The 27,940-nt window shown below is 42.5% G+C and overlaps 1 protein-coding gene across 1 annotated transcript; it reads left to right on the top strand.

The window, feature by feature from the left end:
• The first annotated feature begins 80 nt into the window (after positions 1 to 80).
• On the top strand, positions 81 to 19,775 carry LOC310787283 (dual specificity mitogen-activated protein kinase kinase 6). The gene is made up of 12 exons (XM_083648658.1): positions 81 to 161; positions 5,997 to 6,066; positions 6,266 to 6,314; positions 6,411 to 6,524; positions 8,324 to 8,443; positions 8,564 to 8,680; positions 10,740 to 10,791; positions 10,913 to 11,040; positions 13,735 to 13,812; positions 16,008 to 16,147; positions 16,718 to 16,763; positions 17,613 to 19,775. Exons 1-12 carry the CDS (start codon positions 143 to 145, stop codon positions 17,688 to 17,690), a joined length of 1,011 nt encoding a protein of 336 aa, XP_083504784.1. The 5' UTR covers positions 81 to 142; the 3' UTR covers positions 17,691 to 19,775.
• The last annotated feature ends 8,165 nt before the right edge of the window (positions 19,776 to 27,940 follow it).

The raw sequence follows: 27,940 nt of genomic DNA, 5'->3' as shown, positions 1-27,940 counted from the left end.
AACAATCTTTTTGATCGCTGCTAGTTTTTGCACGACAAGCCACCGATCCTGAGCGGGTGTAAGGCTAGATGCAGGGAGGGAGGGAGTAAAAAAAGGCAAAAGTCTTTGTGCTTCCCTTCCCCCTCATCAAAGCAAAGGGGAAATGTCTCTTTCTAAAGGAGGTAAGGATCTCGTTCTCTCCCGCTTTTCAAACATAATGTTAGCCATGCATGCGATTTCATTTATGCGATGCACTTTGCGTGGAAGTAATTTAGCTAGCATTGACAATCGTAACCTTACCAGGTGGAAAGCTGCATGTATGAGAGGAGGGGGGGAGCTAGCCAGGACGTCGTTCCTGCTTTCTATCATTATGCGAAGCCTCTCTAGTAGCCACACTGGAACATGAAGATATCCCTCCTGCGCTTATATCGCATTATTTTTGCTTTCTGGCAATGGGCATTCGCGTGTCGCTGTTGTGTTTTATTGAGCACATTTTCACGACAAAAGAGGTATTTCGACCAGGCTATGTTAAACAACCCGACTTGCACCCTCAGCTGTTTAGCTCGCTGGAGCGGTACAGATTGGTTTCTCCTCTTTAGGTGAAAGCCCAGGGGGCCACAGGTGTTTTATTTTTCGGCCTCCTGGATTTCATGACTCAATGATTATGTCGGATCCTTCTGATTGGCTAACGTAACCACCACACGTAGCCTATATATATATATGTGTTTAGAGTTAAAAAAAAAAAAAATGGTGAAAACTACAATTTTCTTTCCACCCCTCGAAAAATCAAGGTTCTTCCTCTGCGTCAGCTGCAGAGAGCGCGATGATGTCAATTTGCATTTCAAGTTCACCGCTTGTGCTGTTACACAATCATAGTAGCGTTACCATGGTCGGGAGTACACATTGTTTTGAGAGGGCTGTGTGTGTGTGTGTGTGTGTGTGTGTGTGTGTGTGTGTGTGTGTGTGTGTGTGTGTGTGTGTGTGTGCGCGCTGTTCAGGGCAATCACAGCCTTTGGCCTACCCTGGCATGTTTTGACTTGCAGCCTCAATACCTAGTGCAGGCAGGCGCTCTTTGTTGACACTTCACTGGCTGCAAGCAGTATTGCATAGCTGCTACACAGGTTCTGTTCTGTTGTTGTTACTGTGCAGAGCAAAGGTGCCCCCCCCCCCCCCCCCCCCTGACCAGTACAGTGAGTGCGGTGCGGTCCTCCGTGTTGAACCGGTGGACTGGGCCTAACCGTGCATTCATTGCAATGCAATTCACAGCATTGCTCGGGCATGTTCGGAGATTGGATTCTCCCTAACTGCAAGATAGGGTGGTGTGTGGAAGATTATCTGTGCATGACTCATCATTGTCCATATATGGGCCCAGACTGAGGCCGAAGCTTCCTGATGGTGACTCGCCACCCAGCTATTGACACTTTGATCCCATGCACAAACACAATCCAGAAATTCCTCTTTGTGTATGCGTTGCTGCACTCAGGAGACACTTCTCTTGTTATCGGCGTGTCCGGAAAATCACTTCCTGTTACTGTGTCTCCTTGATATCCACTGACTATAAAGCTATGGCCCATGTCACGGCATCACCGTCTCAATTCGGATCATCGTCTCAATTCGGGGACAAGGCAGGTCTTGCAACAGAAAGCTGCAGGGAAGCTAGCCTCTTCCCAATGAGGAAAGTGAGCAGTAAGCAGGCCAAGTGAAGTGACATCATATGTCCCAAAGGGTCCTGACAGCTGTTGTGTTTTGAGCGGATGTGTCCAGTCTGACTGGGTGTGTGAGTCATATCCCACCCTGCAGTCCGGGCCACGGGGGTACGACACACACCACCTCGCAGCATGCACTGCACTGGGCCTGGTGTTGCTACCTGAGAGCGACTAGTATTTCAAGTCCATTATGACTTCAGTGGAAACATGCAAGGCATGTCTTGCAATTACTCCAACCACTTCATTCAAAAAGGTGATGTGTACACTACAGTATAATTTACTGTATGTGTGTGTCACGTATTATTGTGGTAGTTGTTTTCATGCAGCACCGCCACCAACATGTTATCTCTTTCTAAGCCATGTTCTCTCAGGCTTCATTTCTAGTTTCTAGTTTCTCTAGGTATCATAAAAAAAAATGATACCAGTACCAATACCAGTCCCCTTAAAGATATACCGATACTTCATTCGTTAATCTTTTTTTTAGCCATACTTTTCAAAGTTTTGGTGGCATCTCGGCATGCTGAAATGCCAACTCTGTCACATACACTCAACGCCACCACCACAGACTGTATGGGTTGTAGCTGCTGCGGTAGAAGTGGGCCAGTCACACGTCACATTAAATCGCTTGCGGTGATTGCCTCCCAGCAAAACCATACAAATTCGGGATGCACGATATATCGGCAATCGCATCGGTATCGGCCGATGTTAGTCATTTTTTAACATATCGGCATCGATGTTGCAATGTTAATATCGGTTATCTGCATCAGCCAAAATGTTCACATTGAGAGGAAACAATGCGGTCAATCTATGATCTATGGGCTTTTCCAAATGTTTTTGGAAATAAAGAAATGCATTACCGTACTTTTTCAAATTCATAGTGTTTTCATGTGTTTTACAACACATGTACAACATTGTACAACATTTGCTTCTCATAGAAACTTGTTTTTTTGCAGATCATATCGACATCGGGAAATATCGGTTATCGGCCATAACAGCAATCTTTAATATTGGTTATCGGTATCGGTCAAAATCGGCCACTAATACAAATAGTTGTTTTTTTCTAGATCTGTGTACAAAAAGGATCAAATGCTGGCATTGTTTTTGACTGGAGAAGTTTTGATACTACTTGGTACTGGTAGGTAGGTTATTTCGGTCAATACATTTAAGGTATTGAGTACCGGCGATAGACACGGCCCTACTCGGGTTCGGTGGCATGTTTTTAAACTACGCCATCTGTTTATTTTTCTGCGGCGCACTGTGAAGGGAGAGCCTGGGCTGTGTGTTGTATTGGCTTGCTAGCTAGCTACCCTACTTTTGTTTGCGTGAACAAAAGGCTGTCTTATTTGTCAGGTCAGAGGGAGGTTTTGAATGCTTTTTATTTATGTCACCCAGAGGAAATGCACAGTCTATTTTTAACCGAGCATGTGTGAGTAAATCACACTTAATCTTCCCCAACCACATGAGCCTACTGTAGGCGTAGTGGTTCATAGAAACGCCTGTCTGGCAAGACACTTTGTAGGCCTATTTTTAGGGATACGGCACACAATACGCCTGCCTGAACTTTCAGTTGTAGTAGGCCATCAAATCTGACCTATAGGGTTTCCTCTGTGTACATCTGGCCCCGCCGGTGGCCACCCGCTGCTAAATCTTGGCCCCCGCTGCTTCAAATGAACATGAAATATCATGAAAAATGTCATCAAGTCAGGGTGGCTACTTGAAAGAATATGAAGATAAGATATAAAGATAGCTTTGATTTGTGACTTTTTTGGTCAAAGCATTATTCCATTTGTGTCATTTTATAGTTTTGATGTCTTTACTATTAATCTAAATGGTAAAGAAAAAAAAAGAAGAAGAAGAGAAATATGATGTGTCAAACCTTTTGACTGGTAGTGTATCTTAAAGATGATATATGCAAATGTTCTGGCCTGGGAGAGTATAAATGGTGCAAAACACATACTATTATAGAAAAGTAAAAAATCCTGGAGGAAACATTGTCTTAAATCCTTGTGAGCTGGACTTCCCTAACAGCATGGTTTAGCAAGGAAGTAAAAAAAAAAGCAAGGAAGGGGTTTGCCAAATCATGTTTCCTGCAAACTGGACCAGTATGACTCATAAGTGCACGGTAAATAATTTGAATTCAATAGTAGCGGGCAGCTGGTATCCATGCCTCTAATTAGGGCTGGGCGATTAATCGAATTTTAATCATGATTACGATTTGGGCTGTCCACGATTATGAAAACAAGACAATCGACATACAACGATTTTGCGGCTCTTGTGACTCTCGTTCTGTCTTGTGTTGTAAATCGAGCGCACCCTTTCCTTTGCAGCGGTGTGCTCGGCCCCTCCCCCAAAGCCCAAAACACACACACACACCGCTCGAGTTGGGAATGACTGTCATGTGAACAGAGAGCCACTGCACTTCTCCTCCCCGCTTATTTCTGTGGTAGTACAAGAATAAGATGAGAGAAGTCACAGAAAGAGAGCCGCTGGTCGAGAGGAGAGGTAAAACAACGTATGTGGGGTGGAAACACTATGGTTTCGCCGAGTTTAAAGGTCCACACATCAAGAGCGATGCGAATATACAGCACGGAATTGCGATGCGAGTTTTGACCCACCTGTCAATCACAGCCACAGACTTGGAACAAACAGTGCAAGATATGCGCGGTCGTGGCTGCACCCCGCAACACAACCTATCACTTGAAATCCACTCACAAAGTGGTCTATGACCAAGCAATAAACGCTAAACGAACAAAAATACAAAGCCCCATCTAGTTACTGCCACCGCATACAGTCATCGATTCGGGACACTCTTTACAATGCGACCGCATATTCAACAGCTAACGAGCTCACAGATAAACATTAACAATAGCCTATTATGAACCTAAACGACCTAAGTCGCTTTGGATAAAAGCATCTGCCAAATGAGTAATTTAATGTAATGTAAATGAACGTTACTAGTGTTCTCATTTGGTTAGTTTTGAGGTTTAAGGACTACTAGTTCAGATGTTTACCAACATATTGAATGTAGATTAATAGTTGCAGTTGGTTGTGGCAGTTCACTGCAACATAGTAGGCCTATACTGTATATTTATTTTAGTTTTTATTTTATTTCTAAATCTTTGCACTTTTATTATTTATTTTCACTTATTTATTTTCAATTATATCTAAAATCCAAAGACATCCAATGTTAAATAAAAAGGCAGTGTAAATGTTCAATAAATTCATGATGTTCTCAATGTCAATGAGTAATCGTGTTAAATAATCGTGATCTCAATATCAATCAAAATAATCGTGATTATGATTTTTGCCATAATCGTGCAGCCCTACCTCTAATGATGTTAAGTCATACCAATAAACTGTCCCATTGCAACCTTTTGCTAATTAAAAAAAGGGGCTCCTCCAATCTGCACAAAATACGGTACATATTTTTTTAGTGACTCGCCTGTCAGCTACATGAAACTAACCTCCCAGACTTGAGGTAGAATGAGTTGACTTTGGAGCCTGGCCTAAGCCTGTACATAATCTTAAGAGCCAGGCATGTCTGAACTATTTCTCATCATATCCCTGTGTGTGAAAAGTCCCAGGACAGACAAAGGTCAAGAATGTGTTGTGTTTTTCCTGTCGACCTTGCTACGGGCACAAACACGCTGAGCACCAGTAAGTGTCCATGTCGAGAAGAGCTCAACTGTTTCCCCCGCGTCTTCCTGGTAGGCCCGTGGCCTGTGTCATGCTGGCAGAGACCCACAGCCCCTTGTGGGAAGTCCCATGGCTGCTGGTAAAACGTGTTTATGAATGGGCTGCTGTCACTACGCTAACAGAGAAGGGTCCCAGAGCGCCACGGTTTTGCTGCACCATGTTTGCTTCCAGTTCCAGCTATTGAAAAATGTAATATTTATAATGTCCTAAACTTGAGATAGTTCAACAACATATATATTGACGGGTGATTTGGTTGCAGCATTTGAAAGAAAGAAAGAAAGAAATCATGATGACAGGAAGGAGATGACAGGAAGCACGTCTTGCTTCCCTTGTATTTTACCATCCCTCCCCTTTCTCTGCATCTGAGTCATCATACCAATACCCATTAGTCATTTAGGCCACCGTCTCTCCATTGTGGGGCCTCAGCTTTGAGTACACCTAATCTCCAGTTACATAACAGATGATTGGCAAGAGTCGCTGTCAATGGCAACTGCAAATTGAACGTAACCTTTAAAGTACTCCTTACTTTCCAGAAGCAACAACTCCACGATCCTTAGACTGATGTGGATATTGACCGGTCAATCACGAAGGCTTTTCTCATTTCCTATCTGACAGGGAAGAAGAAGAACCCTGGACTGAAGCTGTCCAAAGAAGTGTTTGACCCGCCGACACAAGCAGTAGCAGCGTAAGGCTCCTCTATAGGGCAGCAAACATCATTATTCTCCTTGGGGGATCTCGAAAAATGTTTTTTTTTACTTTTTTATTATGGAGATACCCGCATAGATTTGGAGACACAATGTGTCTCATGAATAAGCTGTAAGCAGATAATGACATCATTACTATGACCGTTGGTGCTCCATTTAAACTCTGTTCTCTCGTTGCAGCCCCCCTCGAGACCTCGACTCGAAAGCTTGCGTCACTATTGGAGATAAGGTAACGTTGGCTCCGTGTTCTTCTGAGACGTGCGCTTCTATTTTTTGCTGAGCTGAATTACATGCATGAAGCTGACCCGCTCTCTCCGCCGTGCAGAACTTTGTGGTGAAGGCAGATGACTTGGAGCAGATTGGCGAGCTGGGGAGGGGCGCGTACGGCGTGGTGGACAAGATGAGACATGTGCCCAGTGGCGTTATCATGGCTGTCAAGGTAGGCCCGGGCCAGCCGCTCGCTGCTCAAGTTACCTGACTCGGCTGCTCAGTAGATGCACCAGACTTTTAAAATAGCACCATGACTCATAGATGTACCCAACATGTGCGCTCGGCTCGCACTAAGGTTGTCATAATAAAATAAAAGAAATAGACAAAGACAGATGGACGGACAGACGCATGCGTCTCCATAATCTAGGCCCGATACAACTCATTAAAAACTTTGCCCTTACACAGCAGATTAGCCCTGCTCTAGTCATCAGCCTATCAGAACACCTTTAGCTTGTTGGAGCAACAGATACCCACCAATGATAGGGAGGGGAAAATCAGTAGTATGTTTGATTTTTCATTAAGAGAAACCACTGCTGCTATTGCTACATTTAAAATTTTGTAGGATCGATACTTATTGAAATCTGTTGCAAATGAGTATTGTATCCATTAAAAACATTTTTTTATCAATACTTATTGATACTATTGATACTTTTGACAACCTTAGGCCATGTCCACACCATCGGTCCACACAGAGACGAGTTTAGGTGTATCCGCTAAAGTTTTTTCTCGTATAGACGTTTCGTCCAGACGGAACCAGCGTTCTGGGACTATACGTTCTGGGAGTATACGCTAATTTTTTAAACCGGGTCCCAGAGTGAATAAATCTGAAGACGCCACCCTTGCATTTCCGTGTTTACAACCCATACGCATCTTTCCTGAACCGATGACGCCATAGTCCCACCTCTCTCCGCCAGCAACAATTACAGTGCACTAGCGTTCGTGCTACAGCAGCTACTGAGCCTGTTGGGGCTCTTGCAGCAAAATATAATGCTCCTCTATTACCACCGTCAGCAACAAGTGGACACGGAGAACAGCGTGTCCAACATCCTCAGGGCTCCACAGCTGACTCTTCCCATCCACCCCTCCCCTCCCTTCATCGGATATTTCCCAGAAGGCTTAGCGGCGGCTAAGTTTTTACAATAACACAAACAAAATCAGGCTAAACGTGTTAGATAGAAATAATATTTATTTGTAATACAACATGCAATTATGGAATATTTTAATATTGGACAAAATGGAATGAAATGAAATGTAAACCCTGAGTGTAACGGACATACTCGGGATGCTCTATATATATCCCTCGCAAATACAACGTGAATAGTGAAGTGAGCGGTTTGACGACCACACGGTTGTGGCAGCGTTACAGCGCCACTTACCAGCCTGGCATATATACTACAGTGGCTTCAGTGGTATTCAGTGGTTTCTTCAAACGATTCCGTGTTTATGGAAAACTTTTCTTATAGAAAAAAAAAAAGATCGCTTCCGTCTCCGTGTGGACATTGCCTTAGATCGCACTCGTTTAGATCAGATCTACGTATGATGGGTTACATGGGGGGGCGGGGGTAGTTATGGGTTACATGGGGGGGGGGGGGGGGGGTAGTTATATATCTTTGGAAAAGGTGTCATCTGTCATCTCTGGTGATTTGACTGGTGCAACTGTGAAGTGCAGCTAAGTTTCATAGTTTTTTTAAATGCTTTGTTGATCATATTTGAGGACATTTTGGTAAATCAATAGACAGTATCAAAGAGAGGAAATCTCTGCACAATGGTGTACATCAGGTGCGTCGGAAAAGGCAGGATCAAATGAAAAAAGAGGACTCCCGCACACTGACTTCCACTTCAAGGCTTTTAATATTATTGCTGCAACGTTTCGGTCACAAGACCTTCATCTGGCATATCAATAGACCCCATTGGGATTAAGCACCTGTGATGAAACTTGCAGTCCGATCTGTGCGTTTCTGTCCGCAGAGGATCCGTGCCACAGTCAACACCCTGGAGCAGAAGAGGCTGCTGATGGACCTGGACATTTCCATGAGGACAGTGGACTGCTTCTTCACCGTCACCTTCTATGGCGCCCTCTTCAGAGAGGTGAAGGCAATGTCTGCGTCTCACGCATCTACCTGTCGGCATTGCCTTCTTGCTGCATTTTTTACGGAAGTGCTGAGCGTCTTGTTTCTCTTCATTGTCGGTTGACGTCTGTGTTGTCAGGGGGATGTCTGGATCTGCATGGAGCTGATGGACACCTCTCTGGATAAGTTCTACAAGAAGGTTATTGAGAAAGGCATGACCATCCCCGAGGACATCTTGGGCAAGATCACCGTAGCAGTACGTCCACGACTTCTGTGCCATATCTTACTATTTGAGAGCCTTGTCATTGTGATTAGGGATGCAAATTTTAACCAATTTCGACCGATCAGTCACGTTAACGATCAATTATTGATGAATCTCTATGTAAAAAAAAAAACAGCTTTTGACATAAAAAAAAATGTGGGTTTTTACACCTCTATTCATACTCAACAAGTTAATCAACCAAGCAAACTCATGCTGTATACATTGCATTACAATGTTTACAATGAATAGACCCCTTATACAGCTTGTCAACATTGAGCTGCGCGCGCATCGTGTAGGCAAAAAGCCGTCAGCCCAGCATTCACAGACAGTGAAAAAGCCCCGCTGTCAGGACTGCTCTATGCCCATCTGCAACACACAGTTATATTTTAGTTTTAAAATGCAGTTCTCGGCTTACTACCACAGCTTATCGCCTAGTGATAAGCAATGTTATGCATCGAAATTAACGTTGTTTAATGGGATATGTCTTACAGACCCATACGCACTGGCGCTGTCAATTGGCCAAGCCTAGTCATACATATCGTGCATTCCTTTATAACTGGGGATAGCGTAGATAATTATTCTGTAACTTGCAAAGATATATTATGTTGATAATGCACACAACTCAATAATGACATTATGTAACGTTACTTGGTCGTTAACTAACCGAGCGATGTGGCTGAGCAGCCTACAGCTTCAGGCAGCTTACCTGATTATGAAGAGCACTACAAAGTCGGGCATTTTTAATGATGTCCTCGTTCCAATCAGTTCAACTCAATAATGACATTATTTAACGTTACTTGGTTGTTAACTAACCGAGCGATGTGGCTGTTACTAGCAGCCTACTACAGTTTACCTGATATGAAATGAGCGAGCACTGCAAAGTCGGGCATTCTTAACGATTTCCTCTTTCGGCTTGCAACCAAAGACACCTACACCTACTGCATTAAAAGCAGTATGAGTTGACGGGATTCGGTAAAACTTTAGTCCTTGCTTTTAATGCTAACCGTAGGTGTCTTTGGTTGCAAGCCGAAAGAGGAAATCGTTAAAAATGCCCGACTTTGCAGTGCTCGCTCATTTCATATCAGGTAAACTGTAGTAGGCTGCTAGTAACAGCCACATCGCTCGGTTAGTTAACAACCAAGTAACGTTAAATAATGTCATTATTGAGTTGAACTGATTGGAACGAGGACATCATTAAAAATGCCCGACTTTGTAGTGCTCATTTCATAATCAGGTAAGCTGCCTGAAACTGTAGGCTGCTCAGCCACATCGCTCGGTTAGTTAACGACCAAGTAACGTTACATAATGTCATTATTGAGTTGTGTGCATTATCAACATAACAATATATCTTTGCAAGTTACAGAATAATTATCTACGCTATCCCCAGTTATAAAGGAATGCACGATATGTATGACTAGGCTTGGCCAATTGACAGCGCCAGTGCGTATGGGTCTGTAAGACATATCCCATTAAACAACGTTAATTTCGATGCATAACATTGCTTATCACTAGGCGATAAGCTGTGGTAGTAAGCCGAGAACTGCATTTTAAAACTAAAATATAACTGTGTGTTGCAGATGGGCATAGAGCAGTCCTGACAGCGGGGCTTTTTCACCATCTGTGAATGCTGGGCTGACGGCTTTCTGCCTACACGATGCGCGCGCAGCTTGCTTTGTTGTCATTGTGACGTAGGCGTATAATTGGTCTATACGGCTGTCTTTTTTTGGTGTAATTCTCGTGGACTTTTTGCCTGCTTGCTTGACATTCTTTTTCCTCTGTATTGCCCCCTTGTAGTGGTAAATCATTTCATCATAAAAGGGGAAAAAATAGCACATAGCCTGCATTGTCGATTAATCAGTACAGTTCATATATGTTTGATCGATCAAATTCTTAATCGATAATCGAATAATCATTAACATCCCTAATTGTGATGATTTGATAATTTGAGTGTCTTCTCCACCTCTCGGCGTTAAGATACTGATTTATTGATGATAACTGATGATGAATTCAACGTCTTCCTCAGTTCTAATCTCAATCTCTGTTGACTGTACAGATTGTCAAGGCATTAGAGCACCTGCACAATAACCTGTCGGTGATACACAGAGGTAAACAGTGTGTTTACTCACATCAAACACATTGCAATATCAGGAAATTCATACTCAAGTGTTTCCTCTTGTTAATTTGCTGTCCCTCCTCTCATCATACTGCAACACCGTCCCTCTCCAGATGTGAAGCCCTCCAATGTTCTCATCAACACTCAGGGCCAGGTTAAGATGTGTGACTTTGGCATCAGTGGCCACCTGGTGGACTCCGTAGCCAAAACCATGGATGCAGGCTGCAAGCCCTACATGGCGGTAAGCGGGTCCAGGGAAAATCGGGGTAGGGAATCCTGCTACAGGCCAGTTGAGGTGCAGGAGAAGTAAAGTTTGAGAAATGTCCTAATTTAAGGCTGAGTGAGGCCTGCTGCAGCCAGGTGCACCAGCTGATCTCAAGTTAAAATGTAGGCTAGTTTGAACATAAAGTCTCACTAAGTCTAACTTTATGCATTACTAAAACGGTTGCATCAACTGAAATAGTTAAATAGACTAAATTTACAACTTAAAACTTAGACCTACCTCCTACTAGGTGTAAAGTCTTTGGTCAAATAACCGTTGACACAGCGCATCAATTTGACAGTCATTTTTAACTTGCTGGAGGAACAGGAAGGAGAAATCCAGAGCGGTTTATGTCGGCAACGGGTCCTCCATGACGGGTTACATAATTTTGAACAGTATGATCAGGCATCAGATTTAGGCATCAGTGCCAAAATTAGGCTACATTTTATAGGCTTCCCCGGTGGTGCGTTCAGACTCTGGTGACCATGTGTATTACCATGAGTATTAAACACACTTGGGATGATTATTTGTATTCATCTACAGAATACATACTGTTGAAAATAACTGTTAAACCTCTTGATGTCACTCTTGATGTCAGCCATGGTTAGATGATACTAGTTCATTGTAGCTCTAGGAGGTTCTATATTAAAGGGTTCTATATTAAAAGTGCGACAGGGGAAAATGTCAGTGTCGGCGACAATGATTTGGTTAGTGGTCTGTTTATGCTCTACTAGTTCAAACTAACTGGTTTCACTTTTAGTGTAGACTTTAGACAACTCACCATAGAGCTTACCTTCAGCTGGTGCAACTGGTCTTTTAACCCCTTGTGAGCTGGAGCACAGCCAGAGATCCTCAGACATGGCGCTCCCTCGCCATGTTGAAGTCTAGACTACAAACTGACGGTAATCAGGCTTTCGCTATTCAAACCTCTAGGTTTCTGAATATCTTGCCTGGAACTTCAGCAGAACCAGTGCGTTCTTTAAAATCATCACCTAAAGTTTTGTAATTTGTTTTGAACTAGTTTATTCTCATTACCGTAAATTCCGGACTATAAGCCGCGGCTTTTTTCCCGTTTTTTGGCCCCTGCGGCTTATATAACGGTGCGTCTTATCTATGGATTTTTTCAGAAAAAAAAAAAAAAAAAAAAAAAATCTCTCTTTTTTAGCACTCTTTCTAACTATAAATCCACTTCTGTTTTAATTTCCTCTCTTGCCCTCTTTTCACCACACCGCGGACACTGTGTGCACTGTCGAAATAAACAAAGGTGTTGTGTTATGTTGTTTTGTTGAAATGTTACGGTAATACGGTAAATGGGAGCTTCCTCAAACAGCCAACAATCCCCTCTGTGCGTGAACCCTTACATATGGTAATTACGGTAAGCAAAGTTCATCAGCCCGGAATCACAACAAGACAAGCAGTCTCTCTCTCACTTACCATGGGGAAGGTACGCAGAAAGTCACACGACGCAGCTTTCAAGCTGAAAGCAGTCGAACTCGCACTAAAAGAAACAAACAGAGCAGCAGCGCGTATCCTGGGCATCGATGAGTCAATGGTGAGACGTTGGAAGCAGCAGCAGCAGGAACTGTCTCAGTGTAATAAGACAAAAAAGTCCTTCAGAGGCCACAAAAGCAGATGGCCGGAACTTGAAGATTCCCTTGAGGACTGGGTGTTGACCCAGAGAGGAGACGGCCGAGACGTTTCCACGGTGCAGATCCGACTGAAGGCCAAAACAATCGCCACCGAGATGAAAATTGAACATTTCAGAGGTGGGCCATCTTGGTGCTACCGATTCATGAGACGAAAGGGACTGTCCGTCCGGGGGAGAACTACTGAACAACTCCCTCCCGACTACCAGGAGAAAATCACAAACTTCGGCGAATTCACACAAAGGAAGATCACGGAATATTATAGGAGTGTGAAAACATCCACAATCACCAACGGATTCCAAAACGCTGGACTGCTGCGGGATGAAAAGGATGACGCCGCCACAGCTGGCGCTGAGGGCCGTCAGAGGCTTCAGAGGCTGTTCGATGCCGACACTGATGAAGAGGAGTTCGTTGGTTTTGAGTGACAATGAAGGAGAGAGGAGAGTGGTTGACGAAGCCACCCTGAACCTGTTCGTTTCCGACACTGAAGATGAGGACTTTGGTGGTTTCAGTACGCAGGAAGAAGAGGAAGACGAGGATTAGTGACTTGACTTCTCTGGTTACAGGTTTGCTGCACATATACGGTAGCCTATTGTTGTGTGATTTTGTCTGGGGATTAGTGACCTGACTTTTGTTTTGTTTTGTTGAAATGTTAATAAATGGGAGCTTCCCCAAACAGCGATCTCTTTCCCGACATTCCTCTCTGTGCACGAACCCTTTCACATGGTAATTAAACATCAAAACACCCGCGGCTTATAGTCCGGTGCGGCTTATAGAAGAAAAAAATAGTCAATTTTGGTCCCGCGGCTTATACACCGGTGCGTCTTATAGTCCGGAATTTACGGTATATACAGTATTTGCCTTCTTTATTCTTTACGTCTGAGTTTAAATCTGGTATTTTTTTCTTTTTTTGGTCTGTAGCTGTTTTGTAAATCTGTTTTAATGCATATCAAATCAAGTTGATCATAATTGTTTAAATAATTTTGCCTGTTGCTGGCTTCTTCTTTTTTTCTTCTTCTTGATTCAGCCTGAGCGGATCAACCCTGACCTCAACCAGAAAGGCTACAGCGTCAAGTCAGATATATGGAGTCTTGGAATCACTATGGTGAGTCAGGCTCGCTGTCAGAATTCGGCGCCTCCAGGTACTGACAGTGGCATCAATACCGCACTGCACACACTGCACATTCAGTGTCGTTTTTTGATACTTGAAGTTAATAATAAATAGGCACAAAATGAATGTTATTGTCAAGTTGTAGTCAGTGCTCTTATATTCCGCTTTACATGTATTGGGTAAAGCAATAGCATGTGACGCTATTCGCTACATACCAGACATACAGCTTTAAAGTACTTTGATTGCTTTCTAAACTTTAACATCTCGAACATTTTGTCCGCATAAAAATTTGGATAAAGATGTGGTTAAATTTCACAACAAAATACTAGTAAAAGGAAATACAAACTATGCAATATTGGAAAAGTCCAACTCAACTGCAGAGGCTGTCTCTTCGCCAGTAATATGATTGACGCTCTGACTGTGTATTCACCATCTTGCTACTATGAGCTTGTATCAGATGCTGCTTATGCTGTTGGCAAACACAAAAACATCAATCTTTGACAAGTAGTTGCCCCGTGCACAGCGCTGCCAGCCTTTAGTTCCTGGTGCAGGTGATGCCAGGAAACATTAGATGAGTAGTTCACAGTGTTTCCCCTAGAAGACTTTTCAGGCCTGGAGGAATTTCTAAACGTACCCCGACCTCAACAGTGGCGGCCCTCGCTGGCGACGCTAAACTTTTAGCTAACCTGTTCGCATCTATGTTTGCAATGGCATCCCAAGTATCATCATACTATTATGGGATGCGATGCAAACAGTTGTATTATGGGATGTGCGTTTCCCAGGCAACGTCACACGTTGACATGTTTTGGAACAGCGCCGCACGCTGGCACGATGCTCCTAAAAGCAAAATGCTTATTATTTAGATTGATTTTGCATCTTTTATTACTGTCAACACCAGTATTGTTGTATTGTAATAATATGATAGACAGCTTTTGGCTTTTGACAGACTCGCTGTGTCAACGATGATTGACACAAGTGAGGTCGTTATTTATTTATTTGATGCGAGTAAATTTTCAGACGAAAAAAACTGACTGTGTGTAAAGACCTTTCTTTGAACTACACAAAAAAAGCATAAATGTTAGCTTAGCCTTGTGTAGCCAGACCTTTCTCTGTACTCTGTTGGATGATAACTCGTATTCTATCATTCAAGACAAGCCACCCCAGCCGCTTTCTGCCAGTGTAAGTTGAGCCTCTTGCACTTTTTCCACTGTGATCCATTTTGATCCTGGGCAGCTACTGCTGTGATGGGCACAGTGGTAGTGGGAGACCCCGCTTTGTTTGAAGTTGATGATCATAATTATCCCCAGCGTTACTGTTTCTTTTAATTCATCAGATGGTACAGTACACTTTGGCGAAAACCACGTTTACTAAATCATGTTAAAAAGATGCCAGTATCGGTACGAGAAATTTCCACTCACACGATCCAACACTGATGGTGAGTCACCGTCACCCTGGTATGATTGGTATGTTATGACAATGAGGCCAGATTGGTGCAAAATCATAAATAATCCATGCTTTCTTTGATTAATATTTAATATGGCTCACAGGCACCTTTTCTTTCTTTGGCTACACGAAAGTGTCTAATTTATCCCATATTGCTATTTAGCAAATAATATATTTTACAATTTTGAGACCGTGGGAAGCTTGGAAAATGTTACAATTCTGTCAAAGTTTCTGCAAATATTATAATATTTGAAGACTTTTGTTCTGAACTGAAAGGTCCATTAGCTAAAATACATATATACAAAATGATTGGTAGTACAACATTCAAACAAATTATAGTGCCTTTTGGAGATTAAGTAACTTGGATATAAATATTCATACTTTATAAATATTGTGATTTTTCTTTTAAATATATATATTGCCCTTTGAAAACTCTTCGGTGTTGTGAAGGATCATCTTCAGCTAGCGTTATAGTTATACCCAGCTAACATGACCATAACATCATATTGAACCCTGATCCCCCCTTCTTGTGCTATTCCTGTGCTTGTTTTCTTTTTGATGCTGTTTTTATTTATGTAAAGCACTCTGTGCACTCGTGCTGTGAAGGGCGCTATAGAAATAAAGTTTTACTTACTTACTTGATCAAAATCTTAAAATCCAGTCAAGAAATGGAAAGGGAAAAATATTAGATTTTAAATGAACAATGTGGAGGATTCTTGTTAAACCAGGATGTCTCTGCTTCCTAGATCGAGCTGGCCATTTTGAAGTTCCCCTACGAATCGTGGGGCACCCCGTTTCAGCAGCTCAAACAGGTGGTGGACGAGCCATCTCCACAGCTGCCTGCCGACCGCTTCTCCCCAGAGTTTGTAGACTTCAGCACCCAATGGTGAGCCTCTCCATCTCTGCACATTTCTCGCGGTTATGCTGCTTGTCTGCCTTGCTCTAATGCAGCGGCATCCAAAGCCCAGTAGGGGTCAGCGTTAGCCTGAAAAAGAGCCCTGACTATCTCAGAATCAGAAATACTCCAGGAACTCCATCATCCTGTCAACCAGTGTTGTAGTACTCGAGTCCTGAAAATGACTCCAGGATTCGGGTCCTGGACTAATGACTCGACTTGGCCTTGAGCACAGATGACTCGGACATGGACTTGGACTCACCATTCGGACTTGGAAGTTGGAGACGAGGACTTGGACATCTTAATTGATATAGACAGGCACATGTGTTCCACCTACTGTACATGTGGATTCACGACTCAGACTCTTTTTTGTGACTCGGACTTGAACACTGGGGGCTCAAATCTCGACTCGAGATATAGTCACTTGACTACAACACTGCAACAAGACAACATCATCAGATGGCATCATTTGACTATTTTCTATTATGTGGCTATAATTACAGTTGGATATTTGTTTGGCATTTTGTCTTATGTTTGCCTCTATCTTCTTCATCTTTACAGCTTAAGAAAGAAGCCAATTGAGAGACCAGCTTACACAGAATTAATGGTCAGTTTGCTTCTTTGGTTTTATCCCTCTTTTATCCAAAAATGGCATTAGACAGTTGAATGCATTTTGCTCTGTCCCTACTTTGCCACCATCTGTGTCACCACTGTGAAATCTAGGTGCTCCTGCTCTTGTCCACAAGAGGCCAGGCTTTACCCAATTAATGCACTCTCTCTCTCTGTGTGTGTGTGTGTGTGTGTGTGTGTGTGTGTGTGTGTGTGTGTGTGTGTGTGTGTGTGTGTGTGTGTGTGTGTGTGTGTGTGTGTGTGTGTGTGTGTGTGCGTGTGTGTGTGTGTGTGTGCGTGTTATATTGGTGTAAATCCATGTTGTGGTGTTATATTAGTATTTCTTATTATTATATATTATATTTTATTGGTTTCAATGCACCAAATGGCTTCATTCCTCATTATTAAATTGTCGCCTCCACAGTTAGTGACAGGGTGTATTTCGCACCCCCAGTTAACCGGCAGAGTTAAGAAAAGCCTGTGGCAAACACATTTAGGGAAGTAGTTTTCAGCCTACCGTTATCCAAGACAGTAATACTCAACTTGCGGCCCAGGGACCAGATGCAGACAGCCTTTTCTATTATTCTTTATTATTATTCATCTATTATTATTATTATTATTATTATTCATTTATTACTATTATTATTATTGTTATTATTATTGTTATTATATATAAATTATAATAATAAGAAATGATAATATGTGAGTTTGAGGAGTTTTGAGGAGGCTGTAGTTTACTACAGGACAGGGTGTTATAGGTTATCAAATAGATCTCTACAGGGGTGGAATAAGTTATCAGGTCCAGGAACTGATGTCTAAGCATAGATGTTTCTCCTTTTCTACACAGCAACATCCCTTTTTCACCCTGCATGACTCCAAAGACACAGACGTGGCCAGTTTTGTCAAGGTCATCCTGGCTGACTGATGGGGCTCCCCGACTCCTCCCACCCCCCTCCCCCCCGTCAGGGTAGGCGGGACCTCTCCATCAATGAACCAATGTCCTACCTTTTTTTTTCCCTCCTCTTCTTTTTCCTTTTTAACTCACTGGAATGACATACTCGACAGAGTCTCATGCACCCGCACACAACATGGGGTGACCCAAAGACTGAAACCAGCCCAACAGCACTGGAGTGGGATGGTGGCGGTGATAGGAACTTGTATGATCCAACCGACTGGAGAGGTTTAATTCACTCATCCAAGCCTCCTGCCTGTGTGTGTGTGTGTGCAACTATCAATATGACAGATATGAACTGAACTCTTGTTGTTTTTGTCCTGGTCCCTCCCCTCTCTCTCTCGCTCTCTCTCTCTCTCTCTCACTTCGGAACAGACAGAGCCAGCCATTATTTCTTCTGTGATGCATATTGTATGAATACTTTGAATTTCATCTGCAAAAACCAACAGTTAATGTGTATGTTCTTTCGTGAAATGAAAGCTATATTTGCATATGCGTTTTGTATGTTTTCTCATTATACTTTTTTGTTTGTTTGATACTGTATATATATCGACATCAAGTGTGAATTACTTGGGGCCTTATTCGTCAAAAGGCATCAGGTCCGTTTGGCCTGGTCCCGTGTCTCGCCGGGCCGTGGGAGGCCCCAGCGGTCCAAAAGAAACGAAGCACGCTGCACCGTGACAAATGGCAAAGGTCAATTTGGGCGCCGGGAGGGAGTCGTTCCTCGATCTCTCTCTGTGTGAGGCAGGAATGTGAGGAATCCCGCGTCATCTGACCTTCTAGCGCTCCAAGGCGTCTTCATGCAGTGACCCCACAGGACCTCCTCTCCTCTTGTGTATTAGATTAAGAGTTGGCCTCCTCATGTAAACAACCGTCACCGGCGTTACCACCTGGAGCTTCAGGGGTTGCCTATTCAAGCTCACAGCTACCGGTATATTTTGCCCGCTGTGCGCCATTTTTGAAAATTGTACCAATGAATTATATATTGCGTGTGTTTTTTTCTGTTTTGGACTTGATTTTGCCCCCCCCTTTTTTTTTCTTTTTTTTTTTTAAACATTGCATATTCTCCCTTTTGCTTATCTTTCCGAATGCTGGAGTCAGTATCGTCTTTTCATCCGAGGCACTTATTTTTTTTCCAGAGACCTTATTATGCCTTACACATACAGTATGTTAGGGAAATAATTTATGTGTTGAAGATGTAAATACTATCTCTTTTTTTTTTGTAACATTGTAACACTGTCATAACCTCGGCAGTGCAGATGTTCCTAGAGTGGTTGATATTAGTGGTTGATATTAGTTTTTAATGCAGTGTGGAACGCGCACACACACACACATAGACACACACATAGACACACACACACACACACCCTCACACTCTTACTCACAGGGCCAGTTGACTCCTGTGCACCTATTTTGGATGGATGTGCTGTCAAGCTCATCCCGCTCAGGTTTCTGTGCCCTGCTTTATGTGGAGGTGGCGGCCATGTTGCCCCACCCCTTCTTCCCCAGGTCGTACTCTTCTGAGTGCTGGATTGAGATCCTCTATGTGGGCCAGGGCGGGCCGCCATTCTCTCTTCTGTCTTGACTGTACTATGCAGTGGCCCTTAGCTGTGTGGACACGCAGCAAGAGGCCCCCCTCTCCCAGTCCCCACTCCCAAGTGTTCAGAGACGGTCAACGACTGCCATGCCTCTGTTCATGGCGAGCACTCACGGGGCCCCTCTGGTTTACACTGTAGTGCGATCTTTATGGAAAGTCAGTGAGTTTAAGAGTATTTATGATTGTGACTAAGAAGGGAAAGCTAGCAACGCCACAAAGAAGCTGCTGTAATTGTGTTTTTGTTTTTCGAGTCGGCCTTCTTTGGACGGCCATTCCCCATGGTGTGTCGACGTGCGTTTTGACACTGATCACATTGAGAATGGAACACTTGCTCTACCTCTTACACCTTCACTCTGTTTGCCACCTCTTCTTTGGGTGGGACTGACAAACTTGAACTATGGGAAGACAAAAAATAAATAAAGGCTTTATTCTTCAGTAAGAGTGCGTAGAAAATTCATTTCATTGTATCTATCGTTCATTTCACAGTACGTAGACATGACGTCAAATCTTTTTTGTGATTATCAAATGCACATAAATGCAAGAAAAACAACAAAAATGTTGCAGAAAGGATGATAGCTGCAGGTTTAAGAATTGACAAGTACCGTAGGTCCTATAACTGTATCCGCGGGGTCTTGAAAAGTATTAAAAGTTGACAAACCAATTTATGGAAAATTCTAAGTATTAAAAAGTTAATTAAAAAGTCTTAATTGCCATTTGAGAGGTATTACATTTTGTAGCTATTGTGCTGATGGTGTTGGATGGGCATATGATATCATCCCATATCGATCACAGACCCTGCATTGAATCGATATCGTATCGTGGCAGACTGTAATATCGGAAAATATCGTATCTGTGTCCAAAGAAGATATAATATTGTATCGTGATCAAACTAGTGATTTACACCGCTATCGCCGATATGACGAAAGTGCCGTTGAGGTCTTGAAAAAGTCTTAAAAAAGGTCTTAAAAGGTATTGGATTTAACTCCAGGATTTCTGCATATACCGTGTATAATGTACAGATGCATAGAAGACATACAGTGCAGCTCTGACATTTGTGACACGCTCTGGTGAAAGCTGTAAAAAGTAAACAACTGTGAAATTACACAAATCAAGATAAAGGTATAAAAAAAAAAGATGTTGAACACTCAATATAACAAACAGTTTTAGGATCACTATTTGTTAGCAAACTAAGCTTGTTCACCAACGTTCAGGGCGTATACAAACATTCAAATAAGCATAATTTCCTCCAACTATTGTCAGATTTCAATGTATGTGAGACATCATTTGAAAGCTTACAATCTGTAAAGAAAATAAAAAATGGCCGTTGCCTACTCAAACCACCAGTCCCTGTCACATTTAATGAATTCTTGATACATCTGCCTCCACAGTAGGCCTATGTGGTCCAAATTGGCCTTGAGGCCGCTCCTCGGTCAAGCTCTTGATTCCTACTCCCTCCCTGGTCACTAACAGTTTCCACTTAAGAGATTCTCCTTCCTGAAACCACACGCACGCCCTAATGGAGATGAGAGATACTGGAGCTGAGCGATCAGCTGATAAAAGAAATAAAGTCTCTGGGTTTCTACCAGCATAGTGTCTCACTCCCTCAGCCAACACCTGTCAGTGCAGCTCCACCATGTTTTCCATCCCTATTACATGTGATACTGTAAAGCGCCGTAATGTAATGAAAGTGTAATTGAAACAATAGATGAAACGGTACACCTGGCCCAGTGTGCGCCTACAGTCATATGGTAATGTATACCCACACCTTACTGTATGTAGGTACAGTAAGTACCCTATAGAGTAGCTATGAGCTTCATCTCAAATATCTCCCATCACCACTAATTTAACAAGAAATGCGTTGCCAATCTTGAACCACAAGGGGTAAAGGTCTAGCTAGCAGTTTCCATTGCAGGCATTCTTCAAATCCAATTACTGTCATTTCCGTATGTCTTTCTGATAACCAGGCCCGTATCTAGCTATGAGGACAGGGAGATCCGGACCTCCCTAATAATTTCAGAGATTTTTTTTTTTTTTTTTTAACAAATGTAATTAAAAATATTTTGCAGTGCACTATGTTACTTTCTTGTTTAAGAATGTTTCAGGAAATGAAAATGTAGCCTATTTAAATAGAATTATCAACAATAACAATCAAGGAAGTTACATGCTTGTAGGCTAGAGAAGAAGAAGAAGCGCGCATGCACGCACATGTGTTGAACCAACCAACAACCAATAAGAATTGTTTAGTCTGGCAATAAAGAAATGTGAACTTGACATGCTATTTTAATACTACTCAAAAATGCACCTCCCACTATACAGCAAAGAGAGGAGTCAATGTTTCTTGATATATGCCATTCAGATCAGAATAATTAGTCTAGTCATTAAGTTTGCTGATAATATTTCTATCATGTTAAGTCTGTGTCATGTTAACTGGTGTATTCAGAGCAAATAGGGAGATATAGAGCATTATCATCATGCTATATATCTCCCTCTTTGCTCTGAATGAGTGAGAAAAGGAGAAAATACTGAATAATTACATCACAACAGTATCCTAATGTTAATTAAAAATTAGATATTCCTCTAAATATGGCTAAAAAAGGTAAAAAATAAATAAAAAATAAAATGATATATTACTCTAAATATGGCTTAAAAAAAGGGGGGGGGGAAACCTCAAAAAAATTCCGGCGGCGCCCGCCTCCCCTTGCCATGTCTGGACCTCCCCAATTTCGAAACCCTAGATACGGGTCTGCTGATAACACCTGCGCCTGTTGCCAGCAATATTTACCATGTCAATCTCTGAATGAACGTCTTCATGTGCAGACATAGAAATCTCTTTGGCAAACGTCTGATTCTTTAGGGCCGAGTTGTGAATAGAAACATTAGTGCATGATGACACGCCACTTTCTGAGTGCTTTTTCGCTGTGGATGTTAACAGAGATTTACAAAAGCTCACTTGAGCAACCGGACCACTCCGCTCTGAGTGTGTCTGTCAAAGAGCAATGTCTTCATGCCAGGATGAGGAAACTCAATGCCAGGAGACTGCAGGCAGCGGCCCCGAGTTGTTTCCGACCAGTGGATTGCGAGCCAAGGGAAGAAGGCCTCTGATGAGAACTTACATAATGCTGCTAAAAAAGATTGCTGTATGAGGAAAACGGCCAACGTCTAGTCGAATTACGATCCCCGCTCATTTGAGAGGAGACTGTGATGCAGAAGAGAATGTTGCAACCTGTCTGAACTGGAAACAGGCATTTTAGGCTCCCACCGGGGCAGCAGAGAGGGTGAGTGGCTGGGTCATCTGTGGCTCCAGTTCACAATAGGACGAGGGGTGTCATATCATCTATTTTACTCTAAACGGGTGAGTTATATAGAAATTCACCCCATAATGTTGTCATGAAAGGTGAAATTAGCTGCTATACTGTAGGCCAAAACGGTGTTTCGGACCATTCTGTAAACATGCTTAATCACTGCTACAAAGTGTGGCGTTTTAACATGGGGGTGAACGGGAACGCCGTCACTTCCGGGTCCTACCTCAAGTGGCCATTCGAGGAACTACAGCTTTCAGGATCACTTCCGCAGCTTCCTCTGTAAAACCCTGGTAAAACCCCAAGCTAGCCCACCCCCTGGCCAAGATGTGAACATTTTCGCTTGCCTTCGGTTCAGGCAAGAACTTTACATATCATCACATCAATACCATCTACGAAGACCTGGTAGGGAGTAATCTCTAGTCCTCCCTGTGTTCCACACTTTCACGGGATGTGATAGCACGTCTGCATTCTTAGAAAGAGGCAAGAAGTCAGCATGGGAGTCATGGAACTGCTATCAACATGTGACACGTGCTTTTACCAGGCAGCAAGCTCAGGGTTGGACAGATGACGCCTATGCGGAAGTGATGCAATCTGTAGTTCCTCAAATGGCCACTTGAGGTTGGCTCCAAAAGGGAGTCATTCCCATCCAGATAGGTAATAGGTATAGGCTAATGGAGCCAGAGAGTGTCTGCCTGTCTGCTCAGGCAGAACTCACAAAGAGCGAGGACTCAAATCACTTGTGCCTGTTTTTACATGATGAAATAAGACAATAGAGTCGAGTTTCTCTTCCTGCTGTTCCCTCCAGGCACCTAAAGATGGACCGAGGAGTGCTAGACATGGCATGGTACCATGTGCAGTGCAGTGCACTCCATTTTGGAATTATTTACTTAATCATTTGCCAGCTCCCACGATCCCCTGACCTGGCCGTGATGTGAACATCTGATGGTCAGTGTTTTGCGCACCACAGAGCAAGTCATTAGAGACACACACACACACACACACACACACACACACACACACACAACCTTCCACACAACCATCCTTTTGATGACTGTGAAGTGAAGTGCCAATTATAATAATTATGCATTGTGGTTTCTGCATGGACAAAATGGGACTTGTGGATAAGGGAAACGAAGGGGATCATCCCCTATGGGAGCTAGGACTCTCTCTCTCTCTCTCTCTCTCTCTCTCTCTCTCTCTCTCTCTCTCTCTCTCTCTCTCTCCCTCTTTCCTTTGCCAAGGAATGCTTGGCCATCTGAGTGCCCTTAGATGGCAGACCTACAAGCGTCCCGTCTCAGATGACTATAGCCTATCACCACCTCACTGGAATAAACGGCCAAACATAACAGGATGTCCGATGATGGGGGGTTAGAACGGGGTCTCTGTGAGGAGGGTAGAAGAACCCCTGAAGATCAGAGCAGGCGCTGGGCTGCCATTGCCCCATAGATGGCTCTTATTGCACCTTGAAGGTCTAAGAGGGGAGGTGGGAGAGGTAATGGGTGCTGATGACACAGACACACACACACACACACACACACACACACACACACACACACACACACACACACACACATGCATGTAGCCTGTACACGATGACTAAGATTTGATGACTTTGGCTCCAGTATTACTGGAACCAGAATGACCATAAATTAATAACCGTTTACCCATTTTGTTGTTATCTTTGCAAATAATCTGATTGCCCGAGGAGAGGACATGGTCCCTTGATATTCACAGAAACTAGGCTAATATCAAACAAGGTAAAGTCACCTCTATCTTTGAATGAATGAATGAATGAATGAATACTTTATTTTGAACATGTTAAAAACAAAAAGTCACAAACAAATACAAAACAAATCAAACATATATCATATATGTTTGTTTTCCCATACTTAAAATAACATAAAATAATTCAGTCCCAAGGGCAACACTCAAGGTACAATGTGTCCAAAAAGGAGTAGGAAGAAGTAAACACTTATCTAGTCCTACCCCCCTCTTCATCATTTGTCGAACTTAAGTTAATAATATCTCAACTTGGTCTAGACACCAAGTTTTACACCATAGATAAATTAATTAAACAAAACAAAAAAAGCATTACACATAACTCTGTCACCAATTGTATATTCCTTACTGTCCTGCTTCCTCCCTGTACCCTTTGAAAATCTGTTGTTTATACCCTTTTTTTTAAATGGTTTATACTTGGACATTGCTTGAGATCCACATTCATACTGTTCCATAGCTTCACACCATATATTGTGATACAGAAGCACTTTAATCTTGTCCGTGAGCCTTGTGTTTTGAAATTTGTTGAAAAAAAAAATGTTTGAATTTAAAAATAGTATATTAGTGTGATCTCTATATCCAGCATTATTAATTATCCTTATAGCTCTTTTCTGTAGTAGTATTATTGAATGCAGTGAACCTTTATATGTATTTCCCCAAACCTCCGAGCAGTAATTTAGATATGGTAAAACCATGGAACAGTAGAGAATGCGAAGTGATTTGTAATCTAGAATGTGTTTGGATTTACCCAGTACTGATATGCTTCTTGATAGTTTAGTTTGTATATATTTTATATGTGGTTTCCAATTCATCTTTTCGTCAATTATCACACCAAGAAATTTGTTCTCAGAGACTCGTTCAATTTCAACACCCTCTACCTCTATCTTTACTTGAATATTTGTTTTATGGTTACTAAACAGCATCATTTTGGTTTTACTTAAATTTAATGATAATTTATTTCTATCAAACCACCTTTTTAATTGGCATAATTCTTTAATGTCTAAAAGTCAAAATACACACTTAAAAAGTAGTTACTCAAGAAGTCTAGGAAGATAACAATGATCAAATGAAACTTGAACTTGAACTTGAAACTGCTTATATCAGGAACTTTCTAATGAATACTGAATGGGCCGTTCTACAGTAGTTATGGAAGTCTGGCCCTTCTAGAACTAACCTTGCGAGACAGACCATAAATGCCTTCTGTAAACAGCAGGTAGCCGGCTTAAATCATTGGAAACACTCTAGTATTACACACTTTAATCCAATACAGCAGCTCAACTTCATCAATTTGTGTTGAAACAATCCCTATCTGGTAGGGATGTCACAATATATCGTCCCACAATATATCGCGATATCAAAGCGTGACAATATGTATCGTTGAGATTAAATCTCATATCGCGAGAAAAAGAAGCTGAACATGGTGGCACTGATCTGCATCTGATTGCATGCTTGCTCTCCTTTTCATTGCTTTGTTTGAACAGACGAGGGACGGTACAGACACGGAGGATGAAAATGGTGAAATTACTCAAATTAGCGTGGAGGATGCCCCCTCAACTTACAAATCGACCGCAAAAAAAATATTGTTAAAATATCGCATTGTATCGTTATCGTGAACCCAATATCGTGTATCGTATCGTATCGTGAACTGAGTGTATCGTGACACCCCTACTATCTGGGCGTTCCATCTTCCAAGTGTAGGTGTTGAAGGCGATAGCCTGGCTAGATTAATGGATTTGATAGTTGAGCTAGGAGTCACGTGGTAATTACACCCCGCAGGAGTCACGTGGTAATTACACCCCGAGACACTGGTGGCACTCATCCATCACCAATCACAATGCCAAGGCAAAGCCCACGGAGTCCTGCCCCCGTGCAGTCTCATTACTAGTGTCCACAATGAAATGGGTGCGCGTGCGCGGGTGTGTGTGTGTGTGTGTGAGCTGGCTGGCTGGCATGTCACCATATAAAAGCAAATATTTGTGATCTAAGCTACACGCTCATAAAACTAGTTGACAGCCTTATTTCATCACACTGGCCAAGACGAGAGCTGCTGTATCTATTCCACCCTGACACACATGTTGTTGAGCGGTGTCGACGGGGAGACTTCATGACCTTGGAGTGATATTGTTTTTTCTCAGGTCTTTTAGTGCGCCATTTTAAACTGGTCACTTTATGGTTTCAGTCAAATGCAGGGTTTTACCTGGCTTTTTGGAGGGTTTAACGTGCCATGTCACTGGGCGGGGGTGGGGGGATGGGTGGTTAACTTAGGGTAGAAAAATGCAATGTCACATCATTTTGGACCATTATTATTACCATATCTGTGTGCAAACATTTGGAAAAGTCAGAGCAGGTAATAAATAAACAACACCTCAAAAACCTGCTAAAGTAGTCCACTGGGGACCAACATTGATTTTACATTCATTTGGCTTAGGTGGTGCCCAAACATTTTATTTTATTTTATTTCTCCTTTATTTAACCAGGTGAGTGCCATTGAGATCGAGACCTCATTTTTTGAAGGGAGCCCTATCTGACTTGGTTGCTGCGTCTAAGCCTTATAAAGGTAGGGAAAACCCTGAAATGAAGCCAGTCCCAAACAAACAGGTGTGAGTGGCAGCGTTCTGCACTGGTTAGCCTTTGTAACTCAGCACGGCAATGGAAGAACATGAAACCCTCCTGAGATCAGCTATGTCTCAGTCATGTGGCCAGTCTTCCTGGATGCCCACATAGGAAATACACAGGCTTCAGACAGTATGGGAGAGTAAGAGCTCCCATTAGGGATTGGTAATGGGCAGTAATGATCATTATTGCCGTCAAAGGATTAACTTAGCCTAGTGTCCCGTGTCACAAGCAGTTCTTCATCACCAGCTCCACTCTCGGCCCCGAGGCATGTCATGTTTTTACTTTCTGTTTTAACCCAAACCAAACCATAACCCTCAGGCTGGCTTCACACGGTGAAACTTTCAGGCAACAGGTTGCAAACTGCATGAAACATAATTTTCATGCAACTTGACATTTACACAAAGCAATTCGAAAATAATCAAGTCTCATGCAACACTTGTTTCACTAAAAGCTAGCTAGATTGGTAATGTTTCATCCGTCATATTGTTTTTTCTTTTCTCTCTCTTGCTACAGTAGATGACTCTATCAAGTGGGGACGTCATTCATTCATTGTTGCATCTTTGTATCTTATTTTGTATCGTTTTCTAGTTGGACATAATTATCAATTCAGATGTGTTGTATCAGGTTTTCCTCTGCCACTGGCTGGCTACTTTCTTTCATTATGGAGAATAGGAAGAGAGCCATCAGTGCATTAATAGCCTACTTATCAGTGTTTTGATTGGCTGTTGCATGAAACTAGTCTTGCAAAGTTGAGAGTTTTGCAACTGTTGCAGCTGAGTTTCAGATAAGTTTCAAGTCCGTTGCAGAGGGCTTTAGACCATGCAAATCATTTGCAACTTAGTTTCACCTTAGTACTTTCAACCAACTAAAGTTGTGTGAACGTTTCACAGTGTAAAGCCAACCTAACCTTAACCAAGTTGCTAGTAAAC

This window comes from Poromitra crassiceps (assembly GCF_964638095.1).
Source record: "Poromitra crassiceps genome assembly, chromosome: 13".
Lineage (NCBI taxonomy): Eukaryota > Metazoa > Chordata > Actinopteri > Beryciformes > Melamphaidae > Poromitra > Poromitra crassiceps.
This window is presented reverse-complemented; position numbering and strand designations above follow the sequence as displayed.